Here is a 27,027-nt window from a genome sequence, read left to right as displayed (position 1 = left end):
ATGCCCCCAAGGGCCACCCTTCCTGTCCCTCCTGTCTCTCCTGTGTCCAGTGGCCTGACACTGCTTTTCTGTCCTTGTTTTTCAGAAGTGGAGCTGCCTCTGAAGAAAGATGGGTTCACCTCAGAAAGTACCACCCTGGAAGCCTTGCTCCGTGGCGAGGGGATCGAGAAGAAGGTGGACACCAGGGAGGAGGAAAACATCCAGGAAATACAGGTATTTCTGTGCTTGCGGGACGGGTTGGGGGTGGCCCCCAAGCATCACCGTCGTGCTTCCGGAACTCCAGCCCCAGCTCTGGTCATTCTCTCAAGGCCCAGGGCTGCGTCTCAACTTCCCACCACAACTGGGAAGCTGGCCTTGGTCTCCCTGTTAGTCCACTCAAAACGTAGTTTTGGAGCCTACTGTGCGCCAGGCACCGTGCGAGGTCCTGGGGACACAGTGGTGAGTGAAACTGACCGCATCCTCTTTCCCGCCCCCTGGAGCCAGCAGCCACAGCCCAGGCTTGGAAAGCTCGGTTGTCCGGGGCAGCCAGCCCCCGCAGGGATCCCCACCGCACCCCTGCCTCACACACCCTCATCAGCTCTAGTTCACCGGCTGTCTTGTCCTTCCCCAGCACCACCCACCTGTCCTTCAAGGCCAGTTCAGAAGTCATCCCCCAGGCAGGTTGGTGGCTTCCATCCCCATGTGTTCACCACCCTCTGTGCACAGCATGGCTAAGGCTGCCACCACGCAGGGTTACAACGGTGTGCTCTGATGGTGTCTTATTTATGTGTCTTGAGTCCCCATTGTTGAATCCAATGGTTGGCACAGAAGCTCGTAATATTAATGAATACAAATATGAAATCATAATTTTTAATAATTAAACATAATGAATTATTAAAATTAAATTACATTTGTATTACACTAATACTTTATATTAAACTTATATATTTTATGTTATACATATATTATACGATTACATATTTATTAATTTTATATCCAATCTAATATTTGCATATTAATTTATTAACATTGTAATTAAATGACTACCAGTAAAATGTTTGGTTTGCTTCGTCAGTACCACAGTGTGTGGGTTCCGTCGAGTCAGAGACCGTGCCTTCGTGTTCACTGTTGTACCCTCGGGGCCTTGCACGTGCTCAGCAGAGTCTGGTCTCAATAAAGGTGTTGAATGAGTCAGTGAACGTGGCCTCCTTCTCTGCCATTCCTGCGTTCAGATGAATGGTCCAGTCTTTTCCGTTTGGTCGTCACAACATGGCTTATATTTGTTCCCTCCTCTACTTGTCAGACCTACAGCCCTAGTAAAGATCCTTATTGACTGAAACCTTTATATGTCTGACACACCTTGGAGTTGTCTTCGACCCCTGTCTTTCTCTCACACCCAATATCCATTCATCAGGAATCCTGTCCACTGTGCCCTCAACACAAATCCAGAGCGTGGCCCCTTCTCACCACATCCACCGCTGCTGCCCTGATCCGAGGCACTCACATCTCCTGTCTGAACGGTTGCAATTGCTTTCTAAGTAGTCCCCTGCTCATGGCTGAGAGGGAGCCTTTCCCGTGCTCAAACCCTGCACTGGCCCCTGTTCTCCCGAGAAAAAGTCGCGGCCCTCTCACCTCTCTCTGACTCGCTGCTTCCTCTCTTCCTGGCTGACTCAGCTCCAGGCGCACCGACCCTCAGCTACTCACGTACACACCAGGTGCGCTCCACCTCCGGCTGTGCTCTGGCTGCTTCCTCTGCCTCACGGCCCTCTCCCCATATGCTGGGCTCTCACCCTCACCTTCTTCCAAGTTTTGGTTCCTGTCTCTTCTTCTCTGTGAAGTTTACCCTGACCACTGAATGTAATACCACATCCTGTGCCCTCTCTACCCCGCAGCACTCCCGATTCTCTTACTCTGCTTTCCTTTTCTTTTTCCCCATAGGTTTTACCAGCATCTAACATACTTTATAATTTACTGATTTATGATGCTATTGTTTATTTTCTGTTTTCTTCTAGTAGAATGTAAACTCCTCAAGGGCAGGAATCTTTGTCTCTCTTGCTTGCACCCCTTTGTATCTCAAGACCTAAACAGTGCCTGCACATAGTAGGTGCACAATAAACATTTATTGCGTGGATGCACGAGTGAACAGATTCCTGTGAGTTGCCCGTCTCCAGTCTGTCCCCTCTCCATCATGTCCTGCTTTGATAGCTGACCTTTCATCCCAAAACACAATGCTGCTTGTGCCATGCCCTCGTTTAAAAAACTTGGCTAAAACACTTTTGTTTCTCGCTAAATGAATCTAAAGTGATGAGTGTGATCTTCTTGGGCCTCCTCTCTCCGCTCCTAACCTAGTTTTCAGGCTTATTTCCCACGATTCCTTTACTGCCTCTGTTCTCCAGCCTCCTTCCCTCCGTGCCTCTGGTCATGCTGTGCCCTTTATCTGGCATGCCTTTTCTTCCATCACCACGTGTACAAATTCCACCCACCTATTAGGCTCAGCCCTGATACCACCTTCCCCATGAAGCCTTTCTTGATCACCCCCCACCCCCTAGTTCTCTTTTTACCGCTGGCATTTAGGGCACCTAGTACTTTCTTTTTCTTCTTCTTCTTCTTTTTTTTTTTTTTTTTTTTTGCTATTCATGTATTATCCCCCATTTTTGGACTTTTAGATCTTTGAAGTCACCGTCTGTCCCATCTGTATTGCCTGTTAAGAGTATTTTTGCTCAGTTGGGGTAATTTGACCGAGTCAATGAGTGGGACAGAACCATTGCCCAGAAGCCTTGATGCTCTAGAGACAGGCAGCCCTTTCCTTTTCGAGCGGGCGGTGGGTTCGAGTCCTTCTCAGGCAGCATCGGGCCAGTATACGGGTTGTCATTGTCGAATCATCATCACCACCATCCTCCCCGACGTAACCAGAATGTCTACTATATGCAAAGCATGGGCCTACGACCTGCTGTGCTAGGAACTGAAACCAGGACCAAAAGCCAGATGAGTTTACATGTTTTTATTGGCTTTGATTATTAAAATAAAGTGCACATGTAACAAATGGACTGTTTTGTTCATTTTTCCATTCATTCCATCAAAGTTTATTGAGTGCCTCCTCTGAGCAGGCATTGTGCTGGGCTCTGGAGTAACAGGGAAACCAAGAGAGACCTGTCCCCTCTGCTCATACTTATTTTGTAGCATGACATACAGACAGAAAGCAAGTAAACAAACAAGTAAAGTAACTGCATTTCAGGATAAATGCCATGAAAAGAACAGAGTATGAAGGCTCAGTATAAGAGGAGGGACGGATTCTAGGTAGCATCCTAGGGGAGACAAGGGCTATACCCCGGTCCTGTGAGATGAGAAGGAGCCAGTAAAGTGAGGAACCTGGGAAGGGCTTTCTGGGCAGAGGAACAGTGCTCTTGAAGGCATCGCGATAGTTCTGAGCTCGTTGTGTGCAAAGAACGGAGGCTGGTGTGGCTGGAGCAGGGTGCCAGGGAGGGAAGGGCCGGGGAGGCACTTGGAGAGGTGGGCAGGGCCAGACCTGCAGGAGGCTCTTGGATTCATGGGACGTGAAAAAGGAAGCCATTTGGAGGATTTTAACCAGGGCAGTGAATTTGTGTTTCCTTAAGACCCCTGTGGATGCTGCATGGAAAGGAGCCTGGATGCAGGGCCAGCAGTGCAAGGAGGGCAGTAGCAGAATTTTGCACTCTTCCAGCTGGAGATAATGGAATCTTTAAAGAGGAATTCCTCTGATACACACACAATAAAAAAAAAAAAAGAGGAATTCCTTCTTTTTTAAAAAAGCACAGCCACAAATGATCATTATCATCACCGTAAAGACTGGTTAGAGTAACAGGGAGCAAAGTTGTTTTAAAATGTGTTTATTTTCCAGATAATGTCCTTGGACAGGGAATGCAAGTGTGTCACGGGGGATGAGCTGCATCTCTAGTTGGACACCCCTGCCCTTCATTCCTAATACAGGATGCTCCCTCTGCTTCCTGAGCCCTGAATACGTGCTTTGTTTGTTAGGAACTCCTGGCTTCTCCCGAGTTGTGTAGAGAGGCTTCTGGTGTCAGGGCCACGTCGCAGGAAATGCAGAAACACAGGAAATGCAGAGACACAGGAAATGCTGCTGTCACATGTGAGGCCTGGGGCTCGGACCAGAGGTTCTAGAGACACAGGGAAGCCAGTGGGAAGAGAGAGGGAGAAGTCAGTTTTCTCCAGGATGTTGAAGCTGTGCGGCACATCTAGGGACTAGTGCAGCTACCTTTACCAGCTTTCACCTTCCAACCCAGAGTCCATATTGCGGGTAATAAATACCTTCATAATAAAAAATGAGAGTGGCACCAGAACTGCGCTGAGATGCCAGAGGCAATGATCTTTAAATTCGAGGCACTTGGAACTTACCATGATTAAATGACTTCAACGCCCAGGGAGTTTGCAAGACGGCTGTACAAACAGCAACAGTTGTAAGAACGACACCTTGTATTTATGCTGCATCTTTTCACCAAAGGCTGCAGAGCATCTGACTTGTCATCGTCTCACTAGTGTTCCCCCCTACGGTTCAGGAAGCCAAGGCGCAGGAAGGCTAGGACGCTTGCTGTGGACCCGGGCCAGCGTTTCCTAGCTGTGGGCCAGAGGTCGTGTCTGGCAGATGCCGTTGCTTCTCTGTTAGGTGGCTAAGGTTGGCCCAGAGAGCCTAAGTGCTATCAGCTGATGGCTTCCCATATAAACCTGGTAGAGAAGCCAGAGAAGAATTTACTAGACCTATTTTGAGTTCTTTGGGAAGATTTGGCGATTAGCAATATCCTGATCCCTGCGATGGGAATGGAACTCTCTGACAAGAAGGCAATGGGAGAAGGTCACTGGAAACTCACCCCTGGGCTTCCTGCTTTGAGGACAGGCCCAGGGCATTGTCCAGGAGGCCACTGGAACCGTGATGGTGATACCAGAAGTCAGTACCATGCATGCTGCTTTCTAAGTCTTTTTTAAAAAAATTATTTAGCAGCATGAATGGTTTTTTTTTTCAATTTTATTAATTTTTATTTTTTGTCTGTGTTGGGTCTTCATTGTTGTGCGTGGGTTTTCTCTAGTTGCTGTGAGCAGGGGCTACTCTTTGTTGCAGGGTGCGGGCTTATCATTGCAGTGGCTTTTCTTTTTGCAGAGCACGGGCTGTAGGCGCACGGGCTTCAGTAGCTGTGGCACGTGGGCTCAGTAGTTGTGGCTCGTGGGCTCTGGAGCGCAGGCTTAGTAGTTGTGGCGCACAGGCTTAGTTGCTCTGTGGCATGTGGGATCTTCCTGGACCAAGGACTGAACCTGTGTCCCCTGCATTGGCAGGCGGATTCTTAACTACTGCGCCACGAGGGAAGTCCCGCTTTCTAAGTCTTTTCATGGCTTGTGTGATTGTCCCACTGTTACCACAAGGAGAGGTGGATGCTGTTGTCCTGTATAACTTGGTACCCACCCACCTTTCTAGCTTCATCTTAGGCCAGTCTCTTCCTGAGCCACTGAGCTCTGGTCACATTGGCCTTTTCATGCTCTCTGGACAAGCCATATTCCCCTCCCTGCTTCAGGGGGTTTGCTCATGCTGTTGCCTTTGAGTAGAATACTTTCCCTCCTCTCCTCCCTTTGGTCCCTGTTCCCAAGGTTAGTCTCTGTCCATCCTTTACATCTAAACTTCCTTAGTTCACTTCCACAGGTAAGCCTTACCTGACCTCAGATTAGGAAAGGTCCCTTCTAACAACCTCTCATAGCACCTTGAACTTGCCTGTCACTGTTTTCATAGCAGTTGTAATTATATGGTTATGTATGTTGATTGAATCTGTCCTTCCTTCATTAGACTATAGAGTCCACTTGGGGCCAGGACTGTAGCCATTTTTTGGCTTATCTAGCACAGTACCTGCCATGTAGTCAGGCTTAGACAAATGTTTGTTGATTGAATGAATGAGTTCCTATTTTATAATTGGGGAAACTGAGGCATGAAGCGATGATGACTCACCCAAGGTCACACAGTGAGCTTATAAAGAAGCCCCCAGGGCTCCTGACATGGAATCCGTGGGCTCCCCTTCCCCTTATCCCACTTCTACTCTGGGGGGCTGGGTCCTCTGCCACAGTCTCTTATCCCTCCCTTAAACCTAGAGATACGCAGCTTACCTCCCCTTTCCTCCCCTACGCCAAAGCAAGTGAGGTGCTCAGGTCCTATAGGAAGTACTGCAATATGCCTTGGAATTCTCAGACACAAGGGCTGAGAGAGAAATGGGAAACTCTGAGCTGATGAACCTGACCTTGCTTTAGTCATGGATTCTGCTATCTGATCTTGAGCAGTCAAAACTGTTTTCAGCCTCAGTTTATTTACCTGTAAAATGGAAATTGGATTCTCTGCTGCAGTGTGACTCGCGGGGCTGTTGGAGAGAGAGAATTAAAGTTATGATCTTTAAGCTCCATTACAAGTAACGTGCTGTAACAAAAATCCATTACTCTTAAAAAAATAACAGTGGAAGATTATGAATAACACATTCATGTCAAATTCTATTCAGATGGACAGGAAGTTACTTGTTTTCATGAAACAGGGCAGGATTCCAGAATGCCAGGGAAAGGAGAAACATATTTTCATATATTTGAGGTGGCCCTTTAGGAACAAAAGGAAAATTACATGAAAGTAAGTTTTGACCAGACATCTTGGGCCCACATAGAAGGGCACCCCTACCAGAGTATTCTCTTTTTAGAAAACATTTCTTGGGCAAAAAGAGTTGAAAATGTCGGTGTTCTAGGAGGAGTTGGCTGGACGGGTCCCAGGAGAGAGAGTTGGTACCGCCAAGAGCTCCAGTTCCTGGCCAGCATTTTGGAGGCCTAGCTTCCCAAGCCATGGCAGCATCTTCACTGTGTTAAAAAAAACACACCAAAACAGAACACCCTCCGAATTACCCTCTGATGGTTTTCTCCTTTGCATTTTATTTCTCAATGCTTCTGTTTTCTTGTCATTTCAGAGGGTTTTGGAAAATGATGAAAATGTAGAAGAAGGAAATGAAGAAGAGGATTTAGAAGAAGATATTCCCAAGCGGAAGAATCGGACCAGAGGACGGGTAAGCCGTGAAGGGAGGAAAGAGATCGGGGAGGCTGGAGCCTGGCAAACAGCTGGTCCCTAGGTTCAAAATCCCACTGCAGCTAGATAGAGGGTGTATCCATGGTCTTCCTTGCAGGACACCCAGAGAGGAAACCTCCAGAAGAATTCTGGTTCTCAGGTGATAGCCTGCAAGAGTTTAGAGCTGGCAAGAGGGAGAGAAGAGGCAGACGGTGCCCCGAGGGGATGGTGAGGGTCTGGGGAAGGTGGAGGTTGAGGTGTGGGTGAGGGTGGAGGATGAGGGGAATGTGACCGCTGTCCCCATTCCTCAGTCATAGAATAAGGCAGAAAGTGTCCTGTCCCTGGGGCTGCCCCAGAATGACAGGGTCAGGACACCTGCTTTGGGGTACGTTTCACTAGGCAGAGAGTGGGAGCAAACTGGGAAAGCATGGGGGCCGCAGCTGATGGTTCCCAAGCCAGTGTGGCGGGGGCTTTGGAGGCGTGTGGGCCTGGAATGTGACAAGAAAAGGCCAGAAGCCTGGGGAATGGCAGAGGGGAAATCCGTGGTGGAAGGAATAAAAATATGAGGGTGACTCTTAAGGGGAGGGAGCGAAACCTGAGCGGTACTCTCTGGCATTCGGGGTGGTCCTCCAGAGTCCTCACGTTCAAGCCCAGAGGGGTTTTCTGGGATTACCTTCAGGGCTCTGCAGGAGTATCTGACAATAGCCAGATGCAGCGGGACCTGTGGGGATGAACTGCTGCTTCCCATCTGGAGAATTAACTCTCTGAGGCCTGTCTGGCACCTTCAGGCTCTAGGCGGGATGCTTACCCCTCCTGTGGATGAGGGACTAGTCCTGGATGCCCTCTGAGCTTGGGTCCAGTGATAATTGTGGCAAGCCTCTCTATTCCCGTGGTTCTTGCGTCTGAGTACACATCAGAAACACCACAAGAGCCTATCGAAATGCAAATTTGCAGGACCCACTCCCGGGAGTTCTGATTTAGGAAGTCTGGGGTAGGGCCTGGAGAGCTGTATTATAAGCAAGTTCCTAGGTGACTGGTGCAAGGGGCCTAGCAGTGCCCATGCTGAGCTGAGATGCTCCGACTTGGACAGGAGCTGGAATTTCTCAGTCCGGACAGGGTGGTCCTCTGATGCTGCACACCTTATAGAGTCACAACTCAGCTTCAGCCATGATCAATGTTTTGACACTCTTGTTTAATCTTTTCTTTACTCTCACTTTTGGTTGGTTTGTATGTTTGTGGGGTTTGTGTGTGTGTGCGGAATATTTGAATGCAAGCCCCTAGACATTTTTTCATTTAACCTGTACATACCTCAATGTATATCTCTAGCAGGTATCATTATCATACCCAATAAAAATAACGATTCTAACATCTACTATCCAGTCCCTGATCCTTTCCCCCTGATTTTCTCAAAAATGCCTTTTTATAGTTGGTTTGTTTGAAACTTAGGTCTCTTGTATTCTATAACATACTTCTTCCTTGCTACTCCCTACCACATACATATTTTTTTTTTCTCCATGCCATTTATTTGTTGAAGAACTTGGGTGGTTGGTCTTGTGGAATTTCTCATATTCTAGATTTGGCAGACTGGTGGTGTTTAATGTGTCCCTCAATCCTCTTTATCTCCTGAAAACTGGTGGTCTGATGAGAGACTTGATTAGATTCGGGATATTTGTGCGTGTGTGTAAATATTTTTTGGTAAGGCTAGACTCTCTCTTAGGTGTGATGTGTGCTTCTTATTGCTTCACATCTGGAGGTGTGTGCTGTCCACTCGTTCTGCTTTCAGTGGTGGTAAAAATGATCCGTGGATTTGGGTGTTGTCAGCCAGATCTCTCCTTAGAAAGTGCCCCATCACCTTTTCACCTAATCATCTTAGTGGCCCCTGATGAACTTGCCTGGATCCATGCCTTCTTTGGGGGTTACAAAATAATGGATATCTTATTCCATTCTAAAGGAGGCTTTAGAATGTGGAGTTTCTGGGCCTTTTGTGAACTCCAATTGCTGTGTACCTCCAGGCCTGCTTCCAGCCCTTGTCTCAGCCCAAACCAAACTTACTCGAGTAGATGATGGAGAATGGTCGTCTTTACATCTTCTCCACTCCCAACTGAAATCTAGGCGTTGAACTTGTAGTTGGCAAATACGAATTGGGTGTCTTCTCTGTAAGAACACCGGCAGAAGCAGCAGCAACAGCCCTTTGTACTTACTGTATACTTCCTATACATCAGGCAGTGTGATGAGCGCTTCACAATAAGAGCTACGTTACTGGACTACACCACAGTGCATCATAAACACAACAGGTCGATAGCGATATCATAAACACGATATCGATAGTGACCATAGGTCCTTTATACTGCATCCTCTATTTCTGCACTGTTCTTTACAGCAGCCGCTGGCCACATGTGGGTGGCTACCAAGCACTTGACATGTTGCTAATTCAAATTGAAATGTGGTGTAGGTGTAAAATATTCACCATATTTCAAAGATATAGTAGGAAAAGAATGGTGAACACTTCATTAATATTTTTATACTGATTACATATTGAAATGGTAATACTTTGGATAGATTGGATTAAATAAAATGTATTACTAAAATTAATTGCATCTGCTTCTGTTTTTACTCTTTTTTAAAAATGTGGCTACTGGAAAATTTAAAATGACACGTGACCCCCATTATATTTCACTTGGACAGCACTGCTTCTTTCATTCTCATACGTGGGTATTATTACTCCTAGAGAGGTTAAGGAACTTGTTCAAGGACATCCAACCTAGTAAGGAAGAAGCTAGGACTTGAACACAGGTCTGTGCTTTTTCTACTGGGTCACATGTGGCCCAGTGCCCAGCATGTGACCACTGACTGTTTTGTTGAATGAATGATTGAATGACGGAAAAAGAACAGAAAGTCATATTTCAGATTTATGGGAGTTGGACAAAGGCCTGAACACAGCAAGGGGGTTGGATGGGGCCTAGACTAGCTCTGGGCCCACCCAAGGCTGGCTAAGGGGCAGTCAAACGGCTCTACATTGTGCAGTGACATTGTAGACATCCATGGTGGGAGCCATGGGAGGACCTGGAAAGTGCAGGTGAGCCTACCTGTGCTGGAATAAGGTATGGAGCTGCTTAACCCACAGGCTCAATGAAGCTACCCTTTAAGGTGTATTCAAGCTGCCACTGGCTCCTGGAGGACAGTCACTCCATTTCTGTTGTCGGGACTGAGGCCTGAGGCTGAGGCTGTACATCTCAGTATGCGGCCCTTGGGCCACAGCATCAGCGTCACCTGGGAGCTTGTTAGAAATGCAGATCCCCCCCAGACTCCACCCTAGGTGGGCTGAATTAGAGTCTGCAGTTTAACAGGACTCCCAGGTGCTCTGTGTGCTCATTGAGGAAGTCAGGGCTAAGGTAGTGATGACAAGAACAGTCTCTGCTTTGTTTGAACCGTGAGTTCAAATCCCAGCTCTACCACTTACTAGACTTTGGGTGGTTCAGGTAACCTCTGTGACCCTGACCAAATTGAATAAGTAGGCTGGGTCTCAGTTTCCTCATCATTAAAATTGAGGTAATAGTACACAGCCAATTTTGAGTGCTTAATAAAGGCTAGATATTATTAGGAGGGTGCAAGCAAAGGGAACAAATCTCAGAACCTTGACAATAGAGATTCCCTGAGGGGTGAGAGAAATTGAGGCCCAACAATGAATAATTGTATCTGTGGTCACTTTAGCCCAACAAATCAAAGCTCTTTAAAGTTCATGGAATTCCTGTGAGTCATCCATGTGAGTATTACCAATCAGTAGGTGTTTATGGTGCACTGTGGTGTAGTCCAGTACTTTCAAACTTTAATGTGCATACAAAGCACCTGGTGATCTTGCTCAACTGCAAATTCTGATGCAGTAGGTTTGGTGGGTGGGGACTGGAATCTTGCTTGGTTAACAAGATCCCAGGAGATGGCAGTGCTGCTGGTCTGAGCACCTCACTTTAGATGGCAAGAGTATAGAGCAGTGGTTCTCAATTTTTTTTTGGTCTCAGGGATTCTTTACTTACAAATTACTGAGAGCCCCAAAAGCTATTGTTCTGGTGGGTTATAACTAGTGATAATTCCCATATTAGAAATCAAAACAGGAAAAATGTTAAATTTAAGAATACACATGCACACAGAGTGATGACATCATTGTGTCGTGTAGCCGCTAGAAAACTCCACTGTGCACTTGCGAGAGTGAAAACTTTCAAATGACATTTTAGTACTATTACAAAAATAGTTTTGACACTGGAGACTCCCTGAAAGGGTCTCAGGGACCTCCAAGGATCCCTTGACCACTATTTGAGAATAACAGATACAGAGCGACTAGCTCTCTGCTCGGGACTGAGTCTGTCCGAGTTGAGAGTCTTTTAGTTGTAGGAAACTCAACTTAAGCTTAAGCAAGAGTGGGAAGTATTTGAAAAGCTGCTGAGCCATTGTCCCATATTTGAGCAATTTTTGAAGATTCAGGAAGGACAAGAAGGTGGTGGGGATTTAGGATTGGGAAGGAGTAAGGAACCCAGGTAGCTCTGGCCTCTACTTCTCCTTCCTTTATTCTTCTCTTGCAGGATTGCCTCTCCTGCTTCTCTGTGCAAGTGGCCCCATAGTTCCTGAATTTATGGGTCCCCCAAGTGACCTGTACTAACTAGAGTCACTGTTTCCCAATTCTGAGTACCTTGTGGGTAGAATCTGGTTGGCCCAGCTTGGGTCACATGTCTATTCCTGAGCCAGCCAATCAACGGCGCCCAGTAGGGCAGGGCTGTGTGGTGCAGTCATGGCAGCCATGGCCCACCAATGTGTGAATGGGGAGGTGGAATGGGGAGGAGTGGAGTCAGGTGAGTAGTTCTCAGAGAGGGAGGATGGTTTCTTTTGGACATCAGCTTCAAAGTTTTCTGTAACAGATTCTGGAAACCTGGGCCTCCGCCTTCTACTGGCTCTGTGACTATGGGCAAATCATGAACCCTCTCAGAACCTGTTTCATCAAGTGCCAAATGGGAATAATATTACTTGGTTAAACTCAGATGGTGTTGTAGGAATTAACTGAGCTAATATATGTGAAAGAGCTTTGGATGCTGTGTGCCCAGCATAGTGCTAAATGTCACGGGTTCATAATAAAGTACGAAGTGTCATCTTTGCCCTCGAGGACCTTGGAATTAAATTGAGGAGAAAATGCTAATAGTCATGATACAATTAGAAAGCAGCAGGCTTCTGACCGTGCACTTACCAAATGCAATAAGAGTTCAGAGGAAAGAGCAATCAACTGGGCAAGGAGGGGAAATAATTTATTGAGTACTTCCTGTAGACCTAGTTCTGTCCCCTGTGGTTTCACACCCCCTTATTAGCACTACAACTCTGCAATAAAGATGTTGCTATGCCCATTTTACAGCTGAGAAAACTAATGCTTAGAGAAGTAACTTGTCCAAAAACACATGCTAGTGTTTAAACCTATGTCTGTCTGAATTTAAAGCTGATGCTTTACTCCTCAGTGTGGCAAGAGGAAGATTCTTGGAGGTGTGGCATGTTAGCAAGGCTAAAGCATGGACCAGATGTGGATGGGCAGAGTAGAGGCTGATCCATGACCGGGATCAATCAAAACAAAGACTTGGACATAGCATCAGCATGAGGTGATCCTGGTAGGACTGGCACTAGGTCGTCAGTGGATATGTCAGTGGGCTTTGGATGGCAGTGAACGAATGGATGACCATGGGCTCCCGTCCTTCACTCCTTTTGTCTAATTGGTCTGAGGCTCACGCAGGATGGATCGGGTAGGGCGACGCAGAGGTAGAACCCCAGCTGGCGGGTTGTTTGAGCAGTTCAGGGGTTAATTGATGAGTTCCTGGATTAAGATGTGGAATAGAAGGGAAATGCAAAGCCTAAGATGGCTTTTGAAGGAAGACACAATAGCACTTGGATACAGAGAATGAAGAAGAGCCAAAGATGATTAACTCACTGACCAGCCGACTGATGGATTGATTCATTTATGCAGCAAACATTTATTAAGTGCTGCTTAGGTGACTGGCCCTGTGCCAGGTTCCAAGTGTAATGGTCACCCAAATAGACGTTTTCCACCCTTATGTGGGGGAGATGGAAAACCAACAAGTACACCAACACACATATAATATAATGTCAGACAATGCTATGTGCTATGACATGAAGCAGGGTAGGGGTAAGAGACCGATGGAGGGGATGAGTGAACACGCATTGGTCAGGAGGGCTTCTCTGAGGAGGTGACATTTGAGCAAGACAAGTAGGATTCCGAGTTTCCAAGCTTGAAACATTCCAGGAGACTAGAAGTGTGCTCCAACCACAGGAGGCGTCCCTTGCCTGTCCCCTCAATGCCCTATAGCCACAATCCCCATTTTGCAGTTGGGGAAACTGAGGTGCAGGGAGAAAGCGGGAGCAGCAGCCACCCTGCCAGCAGCCCTGCAGAGCGCAATTAAACCCTGGCTCTCGGCAGGGCCCCTGCTTCCTGCTGGCTGCTCCCAGCTCCAGCTCTCCTCCTCTTCTCCTGGGTGGTATTTTTAGTCTCCCAGAACCTCCTCCCTGAGTCTGCTGTTGCCTCTGTCATTCTGCTTGACTTGCTTTCACCTGCTCCCAGGCGCCTGTGACAGGGCTGCGGGCGGCACACGTCAAGCTGTCCCCGGCTTCTCCAAGGGGGGCTGGGGGCGGGGCGCGGGCAGCTGAGGGTGACCACCCTCAACGTGGGCAGGCGGGGAGGCCTGTCAGTGCCTCGGGGTGACTGCCAGTGCCGCCCAGCTCCCTCTTGGGGTCAACTCTGAGTAATGAGGGCGAGAGGAGGGGACTGCGGGCTGGTGCGTGTGCAGGGGTGGGGGGCGGGGAGGCTAGGAGGGGAAGTGCCCTGGAGGGGAGGGAAGGAGGGAGGTGGAACTTTGTAATTTGTTTTGGAAAGAGACAGCGGAGGAGGTGGTGGCCTTGGTAGCTTGGCAGGTGGTGTTGATTGTGAAGGGTGTGTGTTTGGGGAGAGTGTGAGCCCCCGTAGGGCTGGGGTACAGGCCTTTCCACTGTGACATCCCCAGGGAAACTGTGTGTGTGTGTGTGTGTGTGTGTGTGTGTGTGTGAGCAACTCAAGGCCTTTTGACCATGAAGTACCCCCGGGGCTCACTTTTCCAGACCAGGCCCCTGGGACTGCCCCATTTTCCCTGCACACCAGGTGTTGCCATGTTTTATTTCTCATCTGCTGCACCTTCTTCTCTGTCCCCAAAGACCCCAGCAGGCCCTTTCCTTGGTTGGGAGTTTACTGCTGCTCATTACCAGAGAATGACCTGGAGGAGGCTAGGGTGCTACCCATGTGACCGGTGTGGGACTTACAAAGGTCTAAAAATAAACCTTGCCATGTTCTTGTAGCCACTGTCCTGGGGCTGCCCAGCCGCCAGCTCCCTCTCTGGCTGCTCTTGTCTATCCTTGGAGGTAGAGCCCATCCCACCCTCACGCCGGATGATGCTGGTGGAGATGCACACAGGGTGGGGGTCTCAAGAGTCCAGCCCCAGGAGAGTGTGAGGTGTCAAGGGCTCTTGCCACTGGCTGGAGCCCCGAGGCAGACCACACAGGGGGGCCTCAGCGGAAGCTTGCCCTATGGAGTAGGCTGAGCAGGGGGGAGGGGAGCTCACGCCCCGATGCTAGGCCTGGCTGCCTCTTTTTGTTTTTAAAGCATTTTCTGGTCTATCTCATCTTTTTAAAAAATTATTTTATTTATTTTATTTTTGGCTCTGTTGGGTCTTTGTTGCTGCACGCAGGCTTTCTCTAGTTGCGGCGAGCGGGGGCTACTCTTCGTTGCGGTGCCTGGACTTCTCACTGCGGTGGCTTCTCTTGTTGCGGAACATGGGCTCTAGGCACGCGGGCTCAGTAGTTGTGGCTCACGGGCTTAGCTGCTCCGAGGCACGTGGGATCTTCCCGGACCAGTGCTCGAACCTGTCCCCTGCGTTGGCAGGCGGATTCTTAACCACTGCGCCACCAGGGAAGCCCTGGCTGCCTCTTGAGAGACTTGAGCTGGAGGGGAGCGTGAACACAGGAGTCTGGGGTGATAGCTGCATTTACGCTACTTGCTCTAATTCGCCCATTATCTGGGCAGCTGAGGGGAGCTGGGTTGGCACCCACATGTGGTTTCAGCGAAGCTGGCTAAGGAGTTGGAGGAAGAGATCCTAGGGGCAACAGCAGAGGATGGGAATTCTGACTGCTCAAGGCTTTGCAGTCAGACTGTCCTGAGTTTGTCTCCTGGCTCTGCACTTAGTGAGCAAGTGACCTTGGGGAAGCTACCTAACCCCTCTGTTGCCTCAGTCTCCTAAATGTGCAAAATGGAGATAATAGTAGCACCTGCTTCTTGGAGTTGTGAGGATTCAATGAAGTGATACGGGTGAGTAGCTGAGTCATTTGGGTAGGTTACCTAGCATCTCTGGGCCTCAGTTTCCTGGCCTGTAAAATGGGGTTGGTATATGAGAGATTACAAATGTAGTATAAAGTTGAATGAGGAGATATGGGTGAAGCGCTCAGGGCCTCACAGAAAACGTGCTCAGGAACCGTAGTGATTGTCAGCATAACAAGCATGCCAATATTCCCGTGTCTCCCCAGGCTCGCGGCTCTACAGGTGGCAGAAGGAGGCACGACGCCGCCTCTCAGGAAGACCACGACAAACCTTACGTCTGTGATAGTGAGTATGGCAGACGCTGCCTTCCTGCCCCGGCCCCATGCTTCCTGTGCCGCCCCAGCCTCAGGCTCGCTGGCTTCTGCTCTCGGGCCTGCCTGCTGCTGCCTCACCACAGTCACGCCCTGACCTCCCCTCGTTGCTGCTCCAGGCCCTGGTGTTGCTTGCAGGAAGGAGAAGCGAGCCCGGAGGCCTCCCCGCCCTGTGCTCCTCTCCCTGCAGCGCTCTCCTTCGTGGCTTTCCTCCGGCTCTCTCTCTTTCACTCTCTGTCTCCTTAAGGTTCATCCTCTATTTCTTTCTCTGTTTCAGAGAATTCAAACAAAAGCATAGCTCAAAATCCTCCAACAAAGGTACTTGGCTCCTGTGGCTTTTCATTTGTTTCCCTTTAACTTCCTTTCTCTTTCTCGCTCTCCTGTCCTAGGTGGGGCAGGTTATGAATCTTTCTCTGACCATGACTTAGTTTAATAAATGGCCCTCGATCCATCTCCAGCTTCTCTTGCTTGCTTCTGAAACATCTTTGGACAAGCGACTGCCTGGCTCCTGGGTTTAGGGTCTGCAGACAGAGATGGGGAGGGGCCAAGGGGCAGAGCAGCGGGGGCGGTGGCAGCGGGTGGACCTCCAGGGACCTGCAGCTTTCAGAGGGATTGCTGTCAGCTTGAGAGAGTTTTTGTCTTTCTCACCTATCAGAGCACTGGGGGGTGGATTTTTTTTTTTTTTTTTTTTTTTTCCCCCCGGCAAGCGGCCTCTCACTGTTGTGGCCTCTCCCGTTGCGGAGCACAGGCTCCGGACGCGCAGACTCAGCATCCATGGTTCACGGGCCCAGCCGCTCCGCGGCATATGGGATCTTCCCGGACCAAGGCACGAGCCCGTGTCCCCTGCATCGGCAGGCGGACTCTCAACCACTGCGCCACCAGGGAAGCCCCTGGGGGGTGGATTTAAAAGCCTTGCCTTAGGGACTTCCCTGGTGGTCCAGTGGTTAAGACTCCACGCTTCCACGGCAGGGGGCCTGGGTTCAATCCCTGGTCGGGGAACTAAGATCCTGCATGCCGTGTGGTGCAGCCAAAAAAAAAAAAAAAAAAAAAAAATCCTCTCCCTAGTTATCTTCTCACCATATCGGGTGCCATCTGCTCGCTCCATGGCAAGGGCAGCCCTCGAAACCTCTCTCCCTGACCATCTTCCCTTCCCACCTTCTCCTCTCTGAGGAAGCAGAGCTCCGCCGTGGGCAAGAAGGGGCTGCAGTGAGGATGGCAGCGGGACCGCTGAGGCAGGGCCCCGGGCACAGTGGTTCCTCGGGCGTCCTGCCCGCCTTGCCAGTGTCTGCAGTCTCTGTGAAAGTGGGAGAGACCCAGGGGAAGATGGGGCACAGGGAGTACATCGGGGGTGGTGCCCTTTTCCTCCCTCTTCACTGGCCTCTTTTGATTTCGAAAAGTTGTTCTGTGCCCGGTGGGGTGACAGCTGGTTGGAGAGCCTTTTGCTAGAAGAGCTCAAACTCCATGACCCCCACCTGGGTGCTTAATACACCGTGCAGATGACACTCCTGAGGCGACTCCTGCAGGTAACATCTCCACCCCAAGCCGAGGCCGGTTCAGCACGAGGAGGGGGCAGGGCATGGGCCTGATGTCTCTCGGCAATACCAGGAGGTGCCTGCTTCCGCCTGGGTCTTGCTTCCTGGATGGGGTTCAGTTTTGTTCTGATGTATAAAAGCCCAAGCGTGCTAGCCCTCGGAAGACTGATTCTGGGCTGGGAAGGGTCCTTCACACCCCCAGGGGGCAGGCTTTCCGGCTGTGTCTGGCCAGAGCAGCCCAGCTATCAAGAAGGCCAAGAGCTGCTTTGGAACTGGGCATTGCCACTGCATTCCTCTTTCAAAAAGCTGTATTTTCTTAGGTGGTTTTCTGCTACCACAGATAGTGGCATTACCTTTCACGCTCTCTCTCCAGCTTTCATCGGGTTCTCAGCCGGAAATAATCCCAGACACACCCGTGCGCCCTTCTCCACCCTCCCCTCAGTTCCTGTCTTCCCTGCCTTTGCCTCCTTAGTATTAAATCCACGCAGTGCCCTCGTGGGTGTCCCTGTCTGGCCTGGCTCACCCCCTCGCCCCCGAGCTCCTGTGGCTTTGTTTAGGGCTCTCAGTGCCATGTGCTGTTTCCTGTTCCCCTCCCCACGGGCTCTGTGTCTCCTCCTGTTTACCCTGTGGAGCTTGGGAGGCCTGATTGCAGGCCTGGTGGCAGCTTTCTGGAAGTCTCAGGGGCTGATGTCTTGGCTCTGCCTGCACAGGCGCTGCCTGCTTTTTCCTCCCTCGGCGGGACAAGGTCCACCGTGGAACGCCCATCTCTATCCTGGCTCTCTTAGGAAATTGTGTGGCAGCTCAGTGATTAATAGACTTTATTTTTATCTGGTGCCCTTCAGACATGTGATCCTTTGGGATACGAGTGACCTTTGGAGGGGTCACAAGGCCCACCTCCCACCCCACCCCAGCTGAGCAAGGAATGCTTTTAATAATCTCTAATGCATCCTAAGTAGAGAGGTGTCTCGTCAACTCCTTGAATGTCCCCAGGGATGGTGTTACCATAAGCTGCCCTTTCTTCCATGATTCCAACTGTGCTTTGAATGATTGTTTTTTCCTTAATAGGAGCTGAAATTTTTCTCTCCTACAGGCCCGCTTAGCTTTTGTGCATCTTTTCCCAACAAATAGGCACCTTCAGGATTTCGTCTATGCTGGAGGCCCTCATGACATCCCCTTGTATTCCTGGTTTACCTAGGGACGCATCCCATAATTTCTGCGATGGCCAGCTCAGAATTCTCTTCCAGGTTTATTTTAAGCTCAGCACTTTCATTGGAAGTAGCACCCAGGCCAAGTGGTTCAAAGAGTAACAGACACATTTCCTTGTTTATTTTACACGTCGGCTTTTAACACCACCCACATCTGTAGAGAATAGAAGTAATTGGCCACCCCATTGCACTGTGTACCATCTCAAACACTTCCCACCCGGTGCCTGTCCTGACCCCCGGGCCAATGCCTCTCCAGGTGTGTGCTCTTTTCTACTTCTACATTTGATTATTCCTGCTTCCATAAATCACTCTGTATTCGGCCCTATTGAGTCTCCATAAAGAGATACAATAATATGTGACTTCAATATGCAAGATTCAATAAAGGCAAATTTAAAGACATTGCCCAGTAGTTAAATTTAATTCACCACAGATTCACAATCCCTGCCATTTTTGTATTGTCCATGGATTGATTTGCATAATCTCCACTCCGTCTTTGGAGTTATTTATGAAAATATGAGGCCACCTTGGACCCCACCACCTCTTTCCGGGTTTCTGTGGAGTAGTTGTAGCTATTTTTCAGATGTGATTGTATTTAACCATTCCTGGTGTATATTCCTATATAGTTGTCCTGCTCTGTTCTCAGTCCAAGCTTCCCTTTCAAGGTGGGTGGTTGAAATATTATCTTAGCTGCTAGCTTCAGGTGATAGATAGTTTGCTTGTTACCTTTCACTCAGCCCTTGAATTTATTCCATCTCAGAGAAATATTGAAATCATCTGAACATAATTTATTTTTTACCCAATCCATGGTGTGTGTGTAGATGAATACTTCATTTTCCAGCAAGTAACCAATCTCTATTAATTATCCTGAAAGTTTACCCAGCTTCAGGATTAAAGTTCTGTTTCTTCCCTTTCAACCTCTTGCCAAAGGGAAAGTGTTCATTCCCTACAGCAAAGCACCTACATGTGACTTTGTAGGAAAGGCTGTTGGTGCTGGTCAAAGTGTGGACCTGGACCACCTGGGCAGAGATAACCGAGCTGTTTATTAAAATGTGGATTCTTGGGCCTCACACCAGAGCTCCTACGTCAGAATCACTGGGAGTAGGCCTAGGAATCTGCATTTTTGAGAGCTTCTCAGGCGATAATTATGAATACTGATTTTTGAGAATGACTGGTCTACCGCATTCAAATTCGAAGGCTTCTGGCCTCTGACTGATCAACCCTTTTATTATTCCCTGTTTTTTGCATCTGGAAGTTCTGGAATCTCCAGGAGTTCTCCAGGCAGAGTGCCACCAGCTTGCATTGCTGTTTTAGTCGGTCTCTTTAGAATCTTTCCTTTCCTGTTCTTTCAACATTGATATAAAACTCAGTAGTCTGAAATAAAATTCAGCAACCCAGTACTTGACTTTAGTTTACTTAATGGCTTTAAATCCCAATAATGTAATTAACTCCCTTTTATAGGTGAGATGATAACTGGGGATAGACATATGAAAGAAATCCTTGGGTTTGGGCTACTGAGATATTTTGAAAATAATTTCAAGGGTTTGCCATTTCTCTTCCTAACTGTTCCCAGCTTTGGATTTTCTGTTAGCATCACTGGGGAAGACTCTTGATGAGAGACTCACTTTTCTATTTTCTTTGTTCAAGGAGCATCATAGGAAAGAAGATGGTGGTGATGGGGTGATGTTCAGGGAGAAGGAGAACATTTTGTCTCTAAGCTTCAGCCATTTAGGGAGGAACAAAGCACGCATTTGCCCTTCTGCAGGGCACAATGGAAGTGATTTGTGAAGTTTTTTTTTTTTCCTTTCCCAATTTTTTCTTTTAAAAAAATTAAATTTAATTACATTGTAGAAAGAACACTTAACCTGAGACCTACCCTCTTAAATTTTTAAGTGCACAATATATGTTGTTCAGTAGGGGTACATTGTTGTACAGAAGATATCTAGAGGTTTCTCATCTTGCTTGATGGAAACTTTATGCTTGTTGGTTAGCAATTTCCTATCACCCCCTCCCCACCAGCCCCTGGCAACCACCATTCCAGTCTTCGATGCTTTGAATTTGTCTACTTTAGAGAACTCATATAGGTGGACTCACGCAGTATTTGTCTTTCTAGGACTGGCTTATTTCACTTAGCATAATATTCTTGAGGTTCATCCGTGTGATTGCGTATTGAATAATGCAATATTCCTTTTAAAGGATGACTAATATTCCGTTGTATGTGTATACCACATTTTCTTTATCCATTCATTCACTGATGGGCATTTAGATTTTTTCCACGTCTTGGCTAGTGGGAATAACGCTGCAATGAACATAGGAGTGTTAATATCTCTTTGAGATCTTGATTTCAACTCTTTTGGATAAATACCCAGATGTGGGATTGCTGGATCAGATGGTAGTTCTATTCTTAATTCTTTGAGGAGCCTCCATACTGCTCTCCATAGCGGCTGCATCATTTAGCATTTCCACCAGCAGCGCACGAGGGCTCCAACTTCCCCACATCCTTGCCAACACTTGTCTTTTGCTCCCAGCTTTTTCTGATTACGGTGATAACCCCTGCTGATGGGTACTTGTGTGTGCAGAGCACTGTGCTAAGCATTTCTGTAAATCCCCACACTAAACTTGAGAGGCAGGGACAACTGACCTCACTTTAGGGAGAAGAAACAGGCTCAGTGGGGTGAGGGCACTTGTCCAAGATCACACAGCCGGTTAATGCTAAAGCAGGGATATGAATCCTCATTTCTCCAGCTCCAGAGCTGACACACCCCGGTACATCTCTGCACAAACATCTGGCTAAATGTGCCCTCCTCCAAACCAGTATGGAGTTTGGCTGTCCTAAGAGCTGAGGAAAAACATGCTTTAACTGTGAATGAATGAGCGCTTGCTCATTATTTTTATTTTTTATTTATGAGGTGAAGCCCTGGCTACTGTTGACAGACGGCTTCCAGGTGTCAGGTTGGTAAGCTGGAGTCAGGCAGTAATTATAGCTGAAGTGGAATGGAATAGTTTACATAATTTTGAGCCTTTTAAATTTAAATCTATTAAAATCACTCTGCCTCCCACCCCTAACTGGGTCATTAGGGTAGCTTAGTGACAAAAGGCAAACAGACGTGATTGAAGCCCTCCTGGGAACTTGACTCACCTCTGAGTCATGTCAGGTATTCACACAGCAGGAGTGATCCCTTTCAACTCAGCCTCCACATCAGCAAGAATTTTGTCCTCTACCACCCTCATCCCACAGACGTGTATTTTCGATCGTGTGGCCTGTGACTTCACAGTGTTTCCTCCCTTCTAGAAATCTGGTGGGGTGTAACTCTGTCCAGTTGGGGCAGTGTCAGAATAGGGTCTGGGTTCCTCCCTGCCCTTCTGGGTGGTGTATACCCCAGGGAGAATGTATGGGGCAAGAAGCAGGGTCTGGGGGGTGTCGTCTTGGTTCCACCCCTCAGTGGCTATGGTACCACTTTCCTCATTTGTCAATGATGGGGAGCTCCTTCCTTGAGTCTCTAGAGCTCCTCAGTCAGCCGTCTCCCCCGCGCCATGGGCTCCGTTCTTCTCAGCTTAACAATGAGGCTCTTTTCCTGAGAGATAGGATGCTGGGCCGTGGGATATCAGGAGACCACCCCGCGGGGCCGAGAGCAGCCTGGATTGGCGCATGGGGCAGGCATAGTTGCTCCCAAGGCGTTCTAGAAACTTTGCTTGACCTCAACCTCCTTAAAATCACTCCGGTTTCCCCCATACCTGAGGCCCAGGAAGAATCAGATGACTACTGCAGTCTTATTAAAAAAAATTTTTGAGGGCATTAAGGTCCCCCATTCTCTAAGGCTCACGTGCTTTTCTCTTCAAGCTGCAGTGGTAAAAGCCAATAACGCGGCCTTCAGGCTGGCCGCCCTTGCCGCTGAAGGGAAGCCGGCCTCATCCCTCAGTTGTTGCCGCTATTATCTTGCAGGTTCTTGCGTGGGGTGCAGCGGGGGAGGGGTGGGAAAGGCTCAGTGCCCCAGAAACTTGATTTGTGGAGCAGGGCCTGTGGCATGGGATTGATCCCTGGAGACTGAGTGCATTTGTTCCTGCAAAGCTGGGTCTGTTTAAATATTTAAATGTCCTCGCTTCATGGACACAGGTTGCAGGTTGCCGCAGCAGGGCTGGTAGGAGACAGGGCTGGGGAGAGGCTGAAATTTCTCATTCATGCCCTCATACCCTCTAGCTCTCTCAAGAACCTTGCCCGTTGACCACCAAACCTAGGTTTGCCTTTTCTGGGCTGTAACTCACACCCTCTTTTATTTATTTATTTAATTGAAGTATAGTTAATTTACAGTATTGTGTTAGTTTCAGAGGTACAGCAAAGTGACTCAGTTATATATATATTGTTCTTTTTTTCAACTGTTTTCCATTATACATTATTACAAGATACTGAATATAGTTCCCCGTGCCATACAGTAAATCCTTGTTGTTTATCTATTTTATATATGCTAGTATGTATCTGTTAATCCCATACTCCTAATTTATCCCTCCCCCCTTCCCCTCTGGTAATCGTAAGTTTGTTTTATACCTATGTGTACACCCTCTTGAATTACTTTCTTATCCAGTCAGAAACAGTATACGTTCATTGCAGAAAAATCAGAAATTACAGATAAGCATAAAGGGAAAAATAAAAATCACCCATAATCTTACTCTTCAGAGGTAATTTCCACTTTGTTTTGTTGTATCCTATTTTAGGGTTCTCGCTGTCTCTGTCTACTATACCCTCCCCCCAATAAATGATACATACCACTTTAACCCATCCCCCCCACTCAACAACACATGAGGACCATCCTTCCATGTCAATAAGGACATTTTTATGACAACATTTTAAGGCTATATGGTGTTCCATGATATGGCCATGCCCCAGCTTGCTCAGTCATTGTTCCACTTGTTGGATGTTTAGACAGTTTAAAATTTGTTCACTATTAAAAACAATATTGCAGCTATATCTTTGCATAATGCTTTTATTATTTCCTAGAAGCAGAACTGTGAGGTCAAAGTGCCTGGTGCACAGCCTTTGATTTCTCTTATTTCAAGTCCTGGTGGGGGGTCAGGGAAGTGGGTTAGCAAGAGCTGCACAAAGAAGGTGCGCTGACTTTGGAGTGAGAAGCCTGAGGTCAGATTGTGGCCCTGCCACTTGTTAGCTTGTTATCCAGAATTTTTCGAGAAAATTGTCTTGCTGCTGGGAGTGTCCATTGTCCTGAGGTGTGGAGTGGGGATGTACACGGTTAGGAAAGCTACACGTGATAATATATATTAAAATGTTTGCACATGGTATGTGCTTAATGACTGTTTCTTCCACCTTTGCCTTTTCCTTATTTCCTCTGTCACCAATGTAGTTGGCAAGATAAGGCTGATATCCCAGGAAGAGATAACACAAGCAGTTTTCATTGAGTAGGCAGTGAGCACTGCAGGAATCCAGGGGAGGGAGTGGTCTGGGGCTGGGGACCGGTATGTCAGAGGGTGCTTCCCTAGGATGCCAAGCAGGTCCTCAGTGAGGGTGTATTGAATTGACGGACGTCTCCAGGGAAGGAGGGGTACGTGGGAATCAGCCGGAGGTAATAATAGTAATGGCAAGTTTGTTGATTTATAATATGGGCCTGGGATGTTAGGTTTCATCTATATTAATTCTTTAATCCTTGAAAAATACCAGGAGATAGATGGCATGATCATCTCCATCCTACAGATAAGGATTCTGTGGAGAAAAGGGGTTAATTAACTTTCCTGAGGTCACCCAGTGAATAAGTGGCAGATCCAGGACTTGATCCCAGTTAGCAATCTCTCTCTCTCTCCCCTGCAATCTCCCTATCCCCCCACCCGTCACTCATCTCTTCCTGGAATCTACCTTACCTTGTACATAACTCTGCATAGGCTACCTCTCACATAGTATGATAACAGTTTGTCTACTTGTCCATTCTTCAAGCTAGACTGTGAGCCTTCTGAGGGCAGAGACTGTGTCATATTCAACTTGCATCCCAGACCCAGCACAGTGGCTGCTCCCAAAATGTTGAATGTGGGATGCACATACCAGGACAGAAGATAGACCAGCGTGGCTGAAGCAGAGTGTTTGGGTAGGGAGATTGAGGGGCACAGAGCTGGATAAGGATGCTGGGAACATTAGACTGAGCTGCTTAGAGTTTGGCCCGTACAGTCAATGGTGAATCATGGATGATCCTGGAGACGTCTCTGGAATGGTTAATCTTGGGGATTAGGTGTTCAGGGGAGAGAGCCTGAAGCCTGTGGCTAAGAGGAGCCTTTTCCAGTCAGGAAGGAGAAGACATGAAGTCTGGACAGTGGCGAGAGCAGGAACAAAATGGATGGGGCAAACAAGCAAGACTTTGTGAAAGAAAAATCCACAGAACCTGGCAGAGGACAGACAGGATGTGGGGTACAAGAGAGAGGGAGGTGGCAACAGTGACTCTTCAAGTCTTGAGCTTGAGTAATGGAGACATGAGGGAGGCTTAACTGGAATATTCTAGAGGAGGAGGAGGTAATTTGGGGAAGTGATGAAACTTTGACATATGGGTTTGTGGACATGGCAGGACATCCAGGCAGAAATGTCTAAAATATGCTAGTATACATTTGTTTCCCCAAAGTTCGTGAGGATCTTATACCGGTGTCGCAGGTGGATGGGGGCCTGCTTCAGGTAAGGGTCATTGAGACGCACTTGGTAGGTCAGGACTCACAAATCAAGGATCTGAAGGAGCGTTTATGTCAGATATTCACCCCGAGATCCCCAAAGAGAGCCCACTGGCCAGATTCCCAAATGTTTGGAGGCTACTATACTTTATGATATTGCATCTGATTTTTTTGCCTTTCTCTGTTTACCTTCTCCAGAAATGTTGACAGTAATATTTATTATTTAAATTATTTTCCATGAAGATTAAAAAAAGAATGATATTTGACTCTTTAAGTGAATTAAGGACATGCTAATGTATGATTTCACTAGAATAAGGAATCAAAGACACCGTCTCTATAAGGGATGGTGGCCCGAAGAAGATGGCTCTTGAATCAGAAGCCCAGGATTTGAGTCTTTGCTACAACACTCCCTAGCCACGACCTAGGACAAATCACAAAAACCTCTCTGAGCCTCAGTTTCTTTTTCTGTCAAGTGAGGGCAATAAGATTGACCTTAGAGGGTTTTCAAGAGGGTGAAATGAGACCGTGTGTAAAAATGATTAGTTCACTGCCTGGTTCATAAATATGCTCAATAAATATTTTTTTTTCTACTAATTCAAGAAAGGGTATTTATTTCACACGTGAGTCCCCAGTGGTGTTTTGTGCTCTGGCTGCTGGCATTGTCAGAGATCAGGGAAGCATTCTGAGAGTGAACTGAATGATCAGAAAGAGCTACTGTTTGTTGAACATTTGTTGCGTGCCAGGCAATGTGCTAAGTACAAGGATGGACTCATTCAGTTCTCACAATACCCACATGAGGTATAAAACTATTATTATCCCCATTTTACAGACAAGGAAACTGAGGTTTGGAGTAACTTGCCCAAGGTCACACAACCAATTAGCTGACGTAGGACAACTGACCCCAGAGTTCACCAGAATCATGTTACCCTGCTTCTCAACAGAGCAGGAAAGAGTTCTGCTAACACATTTAATGCTTTGGTTTTGGAAGTTTCTGCATTTCTCTGCGGGGGATCCAGAATCAGGTTATAGAGTATTTTGAAATGAAACCTTGTTGCCTATCTCCGTTCTTCCTGTTTTTTTTTTAAAAGAACATGTAGCCACGTTCACATACAGTAAATTCCTACAATACGCAGAATGCCCTCCCTTGATGAAGACACAGGACTTGTGGATCACGGGCATTTGATAGATCCTGGCTCTGGGCTCACTCCTAATATATGGGTCAGTGCCAGACCCTGAGGAATGTGGCTTTGAAAAATCAGGATATTACACCCCACCCCTACTCCAGCCCCTGTGTTTCTGTCCAGAAGAATTCAGCTTAAAATAAGCATCAAGGGTGGCCTGGAAGAAGACATGAAGCCACAGAAGGGCATCTGCCTACCTGGCTTGGTGGGGTGGGGAGAAGGGTGTAGGCAGCCCCTGGGTGGATTCTGTGGCTGGGAATCTACATCATTTTTCTGTCACAGTTGAGGGAATAATTGCTTCAGGAGGCACACAGTCCTCAGAGGACCCAGAGAAACAAAGCGTTGTGCAGTGTTAGAATGGAAAGACTTAGAGATGGTCTGATGCAACTGCCATATGTTACAAATGGGGAGACCAAGTCCAGAAAGCTGTGGGATTTGTCCAAGGATGTACGGTGGGTTAGTATCAGAGCCAGGGCCAGACGCCAGGTCTGCAGAAGGCCACCCGCGCTGCTGGCCTCTGGCTCGAGAAGGGGTGGGGAGGGAAGCCCACCTGTGCTTGTCCAAGAGGAGCTTCTTGGTGCCTAAATGTTGCAGGACCTGGGCTATCTGTGAAGCCACCACTTTTATCACTTGAGCTTTGTGGGGCCATCATTGGCTCTTGAAAAAGCCTAGGCACTTAACATAGTCGTAGGGATTAACACCCTACCCTGAGTACA

The 27,027-nt window shown here is 47.8% G+C and overlaps 1 protein-coding gene across 4 annotated transcripts in view; it reads left to right on the top strand.

Moving 5' to 3' along the window:
* The window catches only part of DPF3 (double PHD fingers 3), a 244,290-nt gene that overhangs the window by 138,038 nt on the left and 79,225 nt on the right, over nt 1-27,027 (top strand). For all 4 annotated transcript variants that reach the window (XM_029237680.1, XM_029237679.1, XM_029237681.1 and 1 more), the window contains exons 4-6: nt 86-213; nt 6,951-7,046; nt 15,638-15,716. In XM_029237680.1, the coding sequence (XP_029093513.1) occupies nt 86-213; nt 6,951-7,046; nt 15,638-15,716 (303 nt within the window). The remainder of the gene's footprint in view (nt 1-85; nt 214-6,950; nt 7,047-15,637; nt 15,717-27,027) is intronic.

This window comes from Monodon monoceros, unplaced genomic scaffold, assembly GCF_005190385.1.
Source record: "Monodon monoceros isolate NGI ecotype Baffin Bay Population unplaced genomic scaffold, NGI_Narwhal_1 Super_Scaffold_21, whole genome shotgun sequence".
Taxonomy (NCBI): domain Eukaryota; kingdom Metazoa; phylum Chordata; class Mammalia; order Artiodactyla; family Monodontidae; genus Monodon; species Monodon monoceros.
Note: the sequence above shows the minus strand (reverse complement) of the source record. Positions and strands in the feature narration are given on the sequence as shown.